Genomic DNA, 13,179 nt, shown 5'->3' on the forward strand with positions numbered 1-13,179 from the left:
TTATAGGTTAGCCTACTTCAGGTAGCTTTAGACCTAGCCTAAAAATAGCCCATGTAGTAGTAGCCTAATTGAATATTTTCCCTGCACTCATCTTGAGCTTGGCAGTAATTGAAAAGCAGCACCGTGCATCGAGGAGGCGCCGAGGTGTCGCTGGCCCTTTAAGAGATGTTTTGACTCCGCACGTGCTTGCCTTATATGGCGCAGCATCAAATGGTGACCGTTAGTTACCTCTGCCGCCGCTCCGCTGCGCAGCGAGCAGCCGTATAAAACCCTGCTGGAGGAAAAAACTGTTTTGTCAGACACTGAGACTCAGAGGAACGGAGGACAGCAACAGTAGAGGAGTGCAGTTTACTTTCCCGTTATAACTTGTTTTGGACAAGGGAATTCACTTTATGAGAAGGGAAAGAGTGGATATTCAGACGTTCAAGATTGGCTGGTGAGTTTGGAGTTTTTTCTTTTATTGGCAGGGAGTTGGGGGGGGGGGGGGGGGGGTTGTGAGTTCCTTTGTTGGATCAACAAAGAGATGTATCCTATTGTAACGGTTAAATCAAATGTTTATATTAACATTTCTACATTTGATGTCAGCTTAATTTACTGACTTGACTTGACTCGAATTTAACCCTAACCCTCAAAAACCACAATCTTTTTTTGTCTTGAATGCTTATTGCTGCTTGAAAACTGTTTGCCGAGTTTTCTCCATTTTAACGTCGCTAAATTAAACAAGAGTTGCAATGCGTTGAATGGACGTTTGTTCATGAAAGACAATGCCGTTGTTTGGCTTAAATGACATGTATCCCATTTGCTGTTTTTTTACTCTTTCACGATATGGTATATCATCATCTTTTCGACCGAGACGAGGACCAGCGTTAAGCTAGCTAGAGCAAACACAGAGCTTCCGATGATATATTTTCAAAATAAAAGCATCCCCGTGGCAGCGTTTTTATTTCATATTAAATATTGTCTCTACAGAGGAATTGGGCAAATAGAGAGCAAATGTGGACTTTAGCTATTAGTGAGCTTCATTCTAAATCGCCACAGTTGTTTTTTTAAGGCTACAAAAGGGCATATTTTGTGGTCCTAATGGCAACCACTGTTGCATTTGTAGTCACATTTGCTGCAGCTTAATGCTGAAAGCACCTCTACCTTACTCGTAGTCTCATTTTGGCTAGCTTGACGCTGCCGTGGACCAGCATCGCGCAGATTAGTGACCGACAGTAACCTTATTTCAGGAGAACAATGAAACTAAAGTACATAAGTCAGTCAAACGACGATTAACTCTCCCAGTCTGTGCTAATGTTTACATTGAGTCACAGAGGGAAAGATGTCCCCGTATGACAATTAACAGAATCTTATTTTTCATTCCAGCCTCTTTTTTTCTTTCTTTTTTTCTCTCTCAATGTGTTGTCAGCACTGTAATGTACTCTTTTAGTGCTTTTCGTGAACGTACATGCGTGCAGTGATGGTGCAGCGTCGATGAAATGCATTTGCTTTCTGCTCTCATTCGTGGTTTGAGGAAGCAAAAATGTGTTTTGCAGAGCATCGACGCTCTTAAATCGCCTCTTTTCACAAAAGCGCAAATGAATCTTTGCTAATCTTCATTTTGAGTAGTTTTGGTAGATTTTCTCAATGATTTGTCAAATGTGTTCGGAAAAGAATGAAGACAATAGAGTCGAGAGGAAAAAACAAATCCTGTTTGAGTGCGTTATAACACGTGAGCGAGGATTGATGGTAAACAAGTATTAAAAAATGAGATTTTTTTTGTGCCACTAGAGGCGCCCTGGCTCTGCACCATTTGGCTGCTCAGCCTCTCTCCGGTCTTCATACGCTGTTCTTTGAACCTCCGTGTTTATCAAAACTAGACAGTTCACGTAGGATAAACTCGACCGAAGAACGAAAAACGACCAGATCTATGATTGTATAATCTGCAAACCGAAAGCTAACGGGGAACAAAGCTAATGCAAGTTAATGAAATCAAGTCATGTGATTGGCAATAAACATGTAAACGTGTTGCTTCGAAAAGATATAAATCCTCAAATGGAGGTTCAAGGTTTAAAGAGCCACAATTTGTTTTAGTTTTTTGTCGTTCAGTAGTCATAAATCGGGATATAATTAGGAGGAAAGAAGGGAAAAATCCATCCCATCCATTCACTGTGTGCCAAATGTGACGAAGGTGTAAATTGTATACACTGTTGTCCACCCACACACACACACAGAAACATTGCAGAGCACAAGATGATATGGTGTTTTTCAGCGCATTATTTTATAGGATATGTGTAGTAGTGTAGTGGAAGATATTTCAGAGCACATTTGAACTCTTCTGTAAAAGACAAGAAAATGTTCACCGACCTTACTGTCTAAGAAATATAGGCATTAATGTAGTTTCCAGGGTTGTTGAAGAGTTTCATATTGTGTCCTTGTTTAATCGGCTTATCTGCTTTTTTCATCAATCAAATGTTCACGTGTGTTTCCGGTGTACATCTGTTTCTTCTTATTGTGTCTCTTTCAGTAAGTCTGCAGCAGGTATTTTACATTGTTTGTCGATGAAGCAGTTAAATATGTGCCATGAGTGCTGCGTTTAAATCAAGTGACTCATGGAGAGAAAACAGATGTACCCTTAGGATAGCAGATATTGTACCTGGGTCACTGTGTTGTTTGTTGATCCCAAAGTTCCTGTTAGTTTTTTATTGCGACATTTCATACATTCCGGAGGATTTGCTTAATACAGCCAGTTGCATGTAACTGTGGAAAATTTGTGTAATGCCGCTGAGTTACTGGCAGAGAAAGTAAAATGTCGTAGACATCTGTGTTGTCTTAGTGGTCATCCCCCCTTGAAATGATTTAGTGCTAGAAGGCCTATATTCTGGTAGTGATGCTGTGATTTTGTTTCAGCCTCTTAGTAAGTGGATACGGCTGACGTGGTCAGATGTGATTAATGTGTCATTGTGATTAGAAAAAATGTGGTTTAAGACCTCAGAAAACTGGATTAATGACTGGACTTGAAGATCATGTTTGATCATCACTCTGTACTTGTGATGTGGCTGACCACTTACCTTTGTTCTGTATAAAGGACATTCTTAAGCCTTTGTCTTCCATAACAAACCACAAAAAATAACAGCTATAATAATGCTAATACATGTGAAATACAGAATGTATTTAGAACATTGATGTACTCACTGCACCCTAATTAATTCTTTGCAAACATGAAGTTTGTTAAATGTTCGTCATTAGCTATACAAAGTCTATTCTTTAAGTCTATTTTTTAGATTGCATTAATCCAGGAACCCAAACTATATTTTCCTCAAATGCTGTACATCATGAAAACCTTACTGAAGGATTTAAGGGTCACAGTCTTGAGTGGCTGACATGATTTTAATTCTTGATGTCTCTCGGTCTGTCTCATTAAACAGGATTGCAACAAACTTCTTGTTTTCTTAGATTTGACTAAGCAATCTCTACAAAATAAAAGAAAATCACAGAACTGCCAGATATATTTTGTGTACTTTGGACTTCACCTCTTAGTATTTCGTCCAAATGATGGTCCGATCCAAGCATGTTGTAACATGAGTCAATGGACTTTTGAATCCACAAATAGAATAAACAAATAGGCATGAAATTGTGTGCACCACACACAGGTTTTCATACAGGCTGAATTTAGTTGATCTGATATACTCGACACTGGGCTTCAGTGTCGAGTATGTCAGTTTATTTACTTACTTTACAAACCCACTATTTCTATTTGATCAGTGAGTAGTGAGTAGTAGTGAGTAGATTGAACAATGGGGCTGCATGAGACCAAAGTGATCAAATTTACTGTTGTGCGAGATACTGAGGTGTTAACAGGATGAAAATAGTGATGACAAAGGGATTTGTGACTACTTTCACCACATGCAAACTGCCCACCACCCACTCGTCCACCCAGTTGAACTGTAGCTTGACCTTTGGACGGATGAGTCTACATCAGGCGGACCTGAATCTCCAGTGGCTAGCAGCTTTTCTCAGTCATCAGCTAACTTCCATTTGCTGAGCGTTGCTGTACTTTTGGCTGTGCTGCGTTTCAGAGTGAAACAGTTTTATACAATAGGTGAATCTTTTGTTAGCAGTCCTTCTTTGTATATATGATATAATAATATTACGCAGCCAGGTAATGTTTGTCGTGCTCCTGTTTGATTTTTTTCCTTGAGGATTTTTGTTTTTGTGTTTTTTTGTGTTTTTTTCAAAGAAAATGTTTCTTTTGACTCTACATTGCTGTTTACGCCGTATTTTGGCATAATCACCTGGGTGTTAAAGCCATATTTGGCACAGTTGCATGTATTTGGTGATGGTATTCTTCTGTAACAACTTTCTGTTCTGTTTCCACATCAGTTTTGTGCATTAATATGTGCTGGATATAAAGTCTTTGATTAACATGTAGTCTTTTTACAGAGCGAATAAGGTGTTTGTTCTTGACTGTGTGAGCAGTAGTTTTATCTGTTGTGCATGATTTCAGTGGTTGATTATCTCTTTTCGTCTTTTTGGGTTCACAGTGAGGAGCAGGAGAGGGCTCATTGAGGTTGGGAAGACGTCAACATGTCAGTCTCCACTCAACTGGGTTTACTGCTTTGGAAGAACTTTACCTACCGACGGAGACAGACTGTAAGTATCAATGTTTCAAATTACTGTCTCATAGTCCACAGGGCAGTCCACAGTAAAATATCTATCCAGCTATTTGTTTTATTTTTTAATCGTCTTCTATTCACTTAAAAATGTGTTTTCCATTCCTAATGATCTTACCTAGCACTTAGGGTTGCACAAGTAATCAAAATATTATCATAATTGCAATATTATCAAATGAAATCTCCAAATTACAGAGGCTACTATTTGATAAGGGTAGAATATAAAAAAGCAGCCTTATTATGAAGCACTGTAGCGCTACAGAGATGCCGTGGTCTACAAATCTTCTTCAGATTTAAGAAAACATTATGGTTTGGTACACCCCTAACAAATGCCATGAAATCATGATTTGAATATTTATAATGATAATTATAATAAAATCAGTGAAAATGAGAATTGTGGTATAGAAATAACCTTTCCCACTCACTGTGAATCATATTGCAGTTGTAGTCTCTATCAAAATTATCACAATGTACATTTTTGTACCATATTGTGCAGCCCTATTGGCACATATATTTAAGTAACATTTTTCTTTTACAAGTCCAGGTACACAGAAGTATTTAGTTATACATGCTGCTAAACAGAATTATTAATACATGTTTTACTTCTTTGTGTTAACTGTCCTAATAATGCAAGCAAGGTGGAAGGTGGAGGACATTTTCAGTCATACTAACAAAGACTAAAAAACAAAATGGAGGGGTGTGTTTCCTTAAGGAAAACTTCCCCTGAATACTTTGTCTCAGGCACAATTTTTGTGGATTCGCAGAGTTGATTTTTCCAGCGTCACATGACTAGCCACGAGGGCGTTACACAGGCTTTTTAGAAGTTTCTTTTTATGGTTCCAGTACATATGTAGCTCACAACAATGGAAATGATGTAATTCTCCTCTGGGCAGTTTGGACTGAAAAGCATTATAGTTTACAGATTACAGTGAGTCAGTCAACGATGTGATGATGACACATTTACATGTCAAGTCCATTGTCCAGTTACCATCTTGTGCTGGTTGATGCCCACACACTCAAAGTTATGTAAATCAAATTCAGTTCCAAGCTGGAGCACAGTGTATGCTTTATACGTGACGAGGCTCATCTGCACACAATTAAGCCATTTGACCATCAAGCAGAAACCTCTCCTCAAAGTGACAGCAAGGGCTGCTTGACAATCAGTCTAATTACTTCCAACAGAGGGATGCAGTGCGTTTTCTATGTCTTTATTCTTTATCCTCACACTGCATGTCTGTAATGCTGGTTAAGGCTGAGACACAGACAGCTGAGTAGAGGGGCCATATGGTACAGATGGACAAACTCATAGTCCACTAAACCCCACAGACCTCTATCTCTCTGTCTCGCTCTGTCCCCCCTTATTAACCCATATACTCTTCCCAGACTCATGGTGGGATTACTGTTAACAAAAGACAACAGCTGACAACCCCCTCCTCACACACATACACACACATCATTTCTAAAGCAATAACGATTACCTTATTTGAACTGAAAAATATGCAAAAACTGCAAAACTTGTCACTTGTTTTTATTCATTCTTCCTGTATTTGCTTGATTAACGTATGTCACCATTCTTTTTTGTCTTCCTTTCTTAGATCCAGCTGCTGATTGAGATCATCTGGCCCCTTTTCATCTTCTTCATCCTGATCTCAGTCAGAATACATTATCCACCCTATGAGCAACATGAATGTAAGCAGACAGGGAGAGACTGTGGGAGGGGGGTCACATTATGAAAGCTTTTTTTGAGACTTTCAGATTTAAACAATATGAAGTTTAGGGTAATTAGATATGCAAATGCTGCGCAAGGAAAATAATTTATGATTTTTCATACTAAGGAGTATTGATGTTAATTTATATTTACCTCAAACACTGTTCTACAGAAATTGTCTGTTTTTATAGGGTGTTTGACTCTTAGTTCCTGGTAAGATCAACATGTCCCTCATCCAAGGTTTCTGTGTTATCCTCATATAAGGATCTTTTGGATTTGTCAATATTTGTCTGCACTGTGTGAACATGTCAGAGGACCTTTAACTCCTGGAAAAGGGAATTGCAATCTAATTCGTCAGCAGAACTGGTTTCACAACTTTGACCACATTTCAACTCAATAAGATTATCACTGGTTGAAAGCACTTTAAGGAAGGAGAACAGTTACCGGAAAAATAGTTTCCAATTGAGGTAGTTGTTGAAATCCTACTGGTATCGTTATGTAAAGTTAGATTTTCAGTTGGGTTCGACCTATTGAATGGAAAAGACATAAAATTGGTGTTACTTACATGCACCTGCTTTTGGACGAATCAAGTGTCAAGTATAATCATTATGAGTTGGCATGTAAGGGTTTTGTTTACCACCAAAGTAGATCCCTTATTTGGAGCGAAAGCAAATGACAGTGAATCACAAGACAGTTTTTACCAAGTTAACCCAGTAAACCCCCCAAAATGGGTCAACCTCCTGACTCCCCCCCCCCCCCCCCCCCGTACTTATCTTTTCAGTATAATAGCTCGTTAACCTCAGTAGATCACAGCAGTAGCAGTAAAGTCAGCAGATAAGAGGACAAACAATTGTAAAGATAATGTCAGTGCTTTATAAAGCTGATTCCAAAGGCAGTGGCAGTGGTTTATCTGTTGTAGTCTGCATTGGTTATATATAAGTTTATAAGTTATAAATCCTGTCAATGTCATAACACACATCTTTTGGAAAGCTCCCAGTTCTGCAAATGTTCAACACATTTAGCAATAGCTTAACCAAAGGGGCTCTTAGATGTTGGTATAACAGAGAGGTAATTATTTACATAAAAGTTCATACTGTTTCAGGGTTTAGGTTTGTTGATGAGGCAACCAATTAAACATCTAGTAACTGAAACAGTCCTCTGCACTAGGTGGGATTGACAGATTAGCAAAAATAACAAGTATCTGTAAAACAAGTATCACTTTTCTCCAGAGAGGCCCAATTATGTCATTTTCTGTTTTTACTGATATTTAAGTCCAAATCTAAAATTAATCATAATAAGTGTATGCTGTCCCTTTCCTTTCCAGGCCATTTCCCCAACAAGGCCATGCCCTCAGCAGGTACCCTTCCCTGGGTACAAGGCATCGTCTGTAATGCCAACAACCCCTGCTTCCGTAATCCTACGCCTGGCGAGAGTCCTGGGGTGGTGGGAAACTTCAATGACTCTATGTAAGTAACATGACCCTCGTGCTGATTAAGCAAGTAGTAGTTTAATCTTTTAATGAAAGCACTAATTCAACTCTTTCCACAAATGAGTTTTGTGTAATTTTGTATTCATGTTTTCCAATCTTATTAACATTGAGAGCTCATCTTAGGTCTTAAATTCTCAAGAGATGTGTCTAATTTAGTCTCCCTTTCTCCCTGCGAACAACACCAGAATCTCCCGTCTGTTCATTGATGTCAAGAAGATCCTGGTGTATACCCAGAATGACAAAAGCTACGAGGGCTACAAAGGCCTGTTGAGGGCCCTTGGGAAGCTGCAGAAGAACACTGCTCGTAAGGAACATACCTTTCATGTCTGTTATGTAAATCTCTTGAATGACCAACTGATTGATCAGTTCAGTCACCCACCCATTCACATTGATCACCCAGTCATCCATTTTCTTGCTCACATAAACAGAATGGAACACTCCTACACAACTGCTTATGCAGTGACTCACACCTACATTTTATTCACACGTTGCTGGTAATGCTTCTAAGCTTCAGCTTGGGAAATATTTGTGTTTATCACAACATGCTATTTCCCCAAAAAAGCAACATGTATAATGTGTAAGCTTGACAAGTATATTTTATCCCATTACTGGAAACATGTAAAATGTGTTATTTATTAGCTTTTGAAATATTCCAAAACAGTGTTTATAATCACCTAAGAGCCCCGACTTTTGCCAAAATGTAGATTTTAACAATTTGTTAATTGAAACATACTAATTTCCGCTGTAGCTATAATCTCTTTAGATATGGAGTAAAAAGAAAGATTGAGGCATGCTTTCAAAAATCCCAATGTAAATGAAGCTTAAATCATTGCAGATCAAAAAATTAAAAAGGTCACTTTTGCAGTGTAGCATCTAAAACAGCTGAAGTCTTCAGAGCAGTGTAGAGAGTGTGACGTCCCCCTTCCTTATCACTGCCTGCCAGCCATGGTGGGCCCAGCTCCCAAAGGCCTTTGGGCGTTATGCCCCGCCTTTATTACATGCCAGTTGTGGTATAAGACAGGAAAAACAGAAAATTGTGCTCCACCCTGGCAATCGTTGAACCATCCCTGCAGGAACAGATCACAGATGTGATAAGGTCAAGCTGTTTTGCTGTCCAATTTTTTTTGTCAATCCATTTAATAATCATCTTTAAATTTAAGAGCTAGAGGGAGAGATTGATCGTCATGACCCTGGCTGTCAAGAGCAGAGAAAGGTCATCTTTCTAAAATAACGTCTTGTTGTTGACTCGACTGTGCTGAGTTGGTCAAAAGCAACCTGCAAATAGGAAAGAGGGCTATGTTGAACTCTGCACCTACTTTACTTTACTTGAGCAGGAGTCACACAAACACATAGAGATTTTTTTCATTTGGGTTCAGCTGCTGATATATATTTTCCATAAAAAAGGGGTTTGGTTGGTTTCACATCAGTTCCCAATGTGGGTAAATTGAGCAAAGTGTACCATCAGAAATTATGCAACAAAGCAGAACAATCAAGCTTCTTGTTGTTTTGGCTGCCGTCTGCTCTCTTAGCCCAGAGGTACAGTATGTTATGCAATCGCCCTGCAAAGCATAGGATGGCCTGTAAAAAGGAGAGATTACATGTCAGAGCAAATGACAAAAAAAGTGTTCATTTCTAATTTGAAGAATCCTCTTCTCTTTTTGGTTATATCCCTGTCATCTTGTTAGAAGTTTAGCCCAGTAATAGATTTTCACCTTAACTACTCACAGTGGTTTATTATATTTCGACTGGAATGAGCAGAGCCAGGGCTCTGCATTGATTTTTGTTTCCTTTTTGGCTCGTTTGTTATTTTAAACTTCAGTGCTTAAGTGCACTTTAGAAAAGCACAGCGGTCTGAGAGTGCTCAATCCTGTATTCCACATTGAATGGTCTTCAGTCCACGTGAAGGAATGCAACAATATCACACTGTACCATCATGTAGGATGCAGGAGAAGGTAAACAGTGTTGCTAAAGCAGAGTGATGATGATAACAGCACGGATCAAAGAGCTGATGGTGGAGCCTCACGTGGCAGTTAATAATTCAGCAACTGGCGGGGTCAGCGAATGAGATTTACACTGACAGTGAAGGGGAAACTGTGAGGGACCAGGGAGAAGAATTAGCTTTTTTCCTGATAGGATCCCTGCAGGATATGTATATTTATATAATCAGATCTAATGCATTTCCATTCCAGATGCAGTGCAGGATCACATGGCAGATAGATGAAAGGTAGAAATTTTAAGAACTGAGTAATGCAACATTTTTCAGATGAGAAAGATTATCAAAGTACCAAACAGATAAATACATTCTGATCATCAGTCTCAATTTTTTCATATGCCACAGGCTTTTTTCTTATCTTCCTACCTGTCATGACAAAAGTGAAGCTGAAAGTGGATTTGCATAATAGAGGAGAACTTCTTACATTTGTAGCCTTTCACCACCATCATATTTAATCTGGTTGGCTGCTTCAAAAGACTCCATTTGACTCAAAGAAGTGATGTGTCTGAGATTGAGGCTACTGAATTTACCCGTGCTGCCATTTTCTGAAATGCATAAAGTATTCCAGTTTGCTTGCTCGGTGTGCACACACACACACACACACACACACACACATATTTTTTACCCCTCTCTTTGAAAGGACACAGTTTCTTATCATTAACCAACATCGCTACTTCAACTTTGATTTTAACCGTAACCTGCCTGAGCAGTAAAACCAGCTCCTATACTGAAAGGAGGGGAATGGATTTGGTAATATGTGGTTCAACAGATCACAGCCTGCTCGTGGACCAGTTTGGCTGGTGATGACACTGGTTTCAAACATGATAGGCACCACCTGGAGCATGTACAGACATGTTAGTGTTAATGTAGGGCTCACCCTTGCATATCTGGCTGCAACATAGGAAAAGCACACATAATCAAATAAGTCATAGTTTCTTACATATTACATTGTTCCTGATAACTCAGGGGATTAAGAGCACTTAAGCGGTGCAAATAAAGACAAACACACAAAGTTAAGATAGCAAAAGGAAGTAAAATTACATATACAAACATTTTGTTGACTAAACAATCCTGCTAGATTTTCCGTTTCAACAAGTTTGCTCCATCCAGTTTTGTCTGTCCTCATGGGCCTTTGGTTGCAATGCACCATGGGAGCTGGGACTTCCTACTGGGACACTGATTAGACCTTATTAGCACTCCCTGGTTGTTCACTTCTGAGAGTTAAGAGCACACATGAGCATCTGCAGGCACAGGTGCATGATTCATACACACACACGCGCGCGCACACACACACTACATGCACAGAGGCCCATGGAAAGCAGGAATGGTAATATATGTAACAGTGACACTGCACATGTGCCCACTCGACACACAGAAACACACTGTTCTCTTTCACTTCCTCCCAAGGGATGTTCAGTTCAGTCAAAGCAAAGTATTTCCTGTGTGTGTGTGTGTGTGTGTGTGTGTGCGTGTGTGTAGGGAGGGCATCTGATAGCTATAAATGATTTAAAGTACAAAAAGATTTACTGGAGATGAAGGGAGGACTAGAGGAAAGGGAAGCAGGAAGACATTTTAAAATACATACATTTTTTTAAAGCTGGCAACAGACTTTGTAAAAAATTAATCTTGGTAATAAGTTAAATGTGATGCATCAAGCCATGGTAACATAAAAGTATGTAGTTACACAACAGATATATTAACAGATGTTAATAACCAAAATAACAGTATGCTGAGCAGCAGCAGCCCGAGGGCAACAGGAGCTATTCCTGTTCTCTTTGCATGATTCCTCGCAAGTAGTTTCAGCCCGAGTCAAGTGGGGAGAAAAATGGGTAAAAAGCCACTCAGGGTACAGAAAACTAGGTGAAAGGTCGAGATGGTAAAATTTGAGAGCGAGGAGAAAGGAAGATCAGTATCTGGACTAAAGTGGAACACCCTGTAGTAACCCCGACTAAGAACAAAACCCAGAGCTGAGGAGAAGTGAGCTGTGTGTGTGTGTGTGTGTGTGTGTGTGTGTGTGTGTGTGTGTGTGTGTGTGTGTGTGTGTGTGTGTGTGTGTGTGTGTGTGTGTGTGTGTACCACACAGCTGACTCAGGCCAGTTTCAGAAATGGGTTTGACCTTTTTAGAATGCAGCAAAGTACAAAAAGTTCTCAGGATGCAGACAGGACAGTCTGTGTCTGTGTTTGGGAAGTATTCAAATATATCATTTGATTTGGAAACAATCCTTTAATTAAGTGATGTATATTCATGAGCTCAGTTTGAGTCCACTTATCCATGGTATATAACATGTTGTTGTCACTGAGCATTAAAATCATAGCGCTCTTGCTCCGGGGGATTTCCACTGGGTATAATTTCTGTATTGTTAAGGAATTTTAAGAGGAATACTGAGGACAAGGAAAATCTGGGACTTTTCTTGTCAGAATGTATTTTATGGCTTGTTTCACATGGTCATTGCATGAAAAAGTGGTTTACAGCCCAATTTTATTGTGGAAAAGAGATTGAATTTTACTGTATGTAACGCCGTGAACACTGCTGTGAATCCTGGTATCAATATCAACCAGTGAATAAACATGTCTTTTTTTCAGAAGCATCTTATGTTTCACACTTGGTTGAGTCAATGCTTCCATGTTTTTTCTAGGTTTCAAGCTGAAGGACTTTTTGCGAGATGATGAAACCCTGTCCCACTTCCTTCACCACAATGCCTCACTTCCTCATCACGCGCTGAAGCAGATCGTGGAGGCTGACGTCAATCTGGAAAAGGTCGAGTATCATGATTATAGCCCCTCAGAACCAAAGGAGACAACAGAACAGTATTGTTATGTGTTTAAAGTTGTTTTGTGGAGATAATCACACTCCCCCACAGTGCTTGTGCATGAATCCAGTGACCTTGGCTTGACAGTATCTGTTGGGCCATAGGACTCTGCTGTGGCACAGCTAAGCCCTTAATACCCAGCAGAAAGATCACTGTGGGTGGGGGATATAGAAGCTGTTGGGCACCAAAAGACCCTGGCTGCCTCTACCTTGTGTTTTTCTTTCACACAAGAAGAAAATCAAGTTCTTCTTCTTGTTATCTCCTCTGCTCTGTCTCTCTTGTCTTTCTCTTTTTTTCATGATGACGTGATGATCCATCCCCCTGCCCCAATGTCACACACATACATTGACTGAGCCAGCTACCCACCTCAACAACAGCTCCCAACCCAGCCCACCACATCATCCCCGCTATATGATTGGATGGCTGGTGTCACATGCCTGCCTCCCCTCCCTCTCCCCCTGCCCCCATTTCTCCTCACGTGCAGACACAGAGGCTCAAAGACAAATTCACAGTACACCATCTGATTC

The 13,179-nt window shown here is 39.8% G+C and overlaps 1 protein-coding gene across 2 annotated transcripts in view; it reads left to right on the top strand.

The window, feature by feature from the left end:
• Positions 1 to 212: 212 nt before the first annotated feature.
• Positions 213 to 13,179, top strand: part of LOC115579751 (phospholipid-transporting ATPase ABCA1-like) — a 39,259-nt gene continuing 26,292 nt past the window's right edge. For both annotated transcript variants that reach the window (XM_030413404.1, XM_030413414.1), the window contains exons 1-6: positions 213 to 436; positions 4,524 to 4,632; positions 6,248 to 6,341; positions 7,685 to 7,826; positions 8,035 to 8,153; positions 12,479 to 12,600. In XM_030413404.1, coding sequence (XP_030269264.1) covers positions 4,567 to 4,632; positions 6,248 to 6,341; positions 7,685 to 7,826; positions 8,035 to 8,153; positions 12,479 to 12,600 — 543 coding nt within the window. In that variant the 5' untranslated portion in view covers positions 213 to 436; positions 4,524 to 4,566. The remainder of the gene's footprint in view (positions 437 to 4,523; positions 4,633 to 6,247; positions 6,342 to 7,684; positions 7,827 to 8,034; positions 8,154 to 12,478; positions 12,601 to 13,179) is intronic.

This window comes from Sparus aurata, chromosome 1, assembly GCF_900880675.1.
Source record: "Sparus aurata chromosome 1, fSpaAur1.1, whole genome shotgun sequence".
NCBI lineage: Eukaryota > Metazoa > Chordata > Actinopteri > Spariformes > Sparidae > Sparus > Sparus aurata.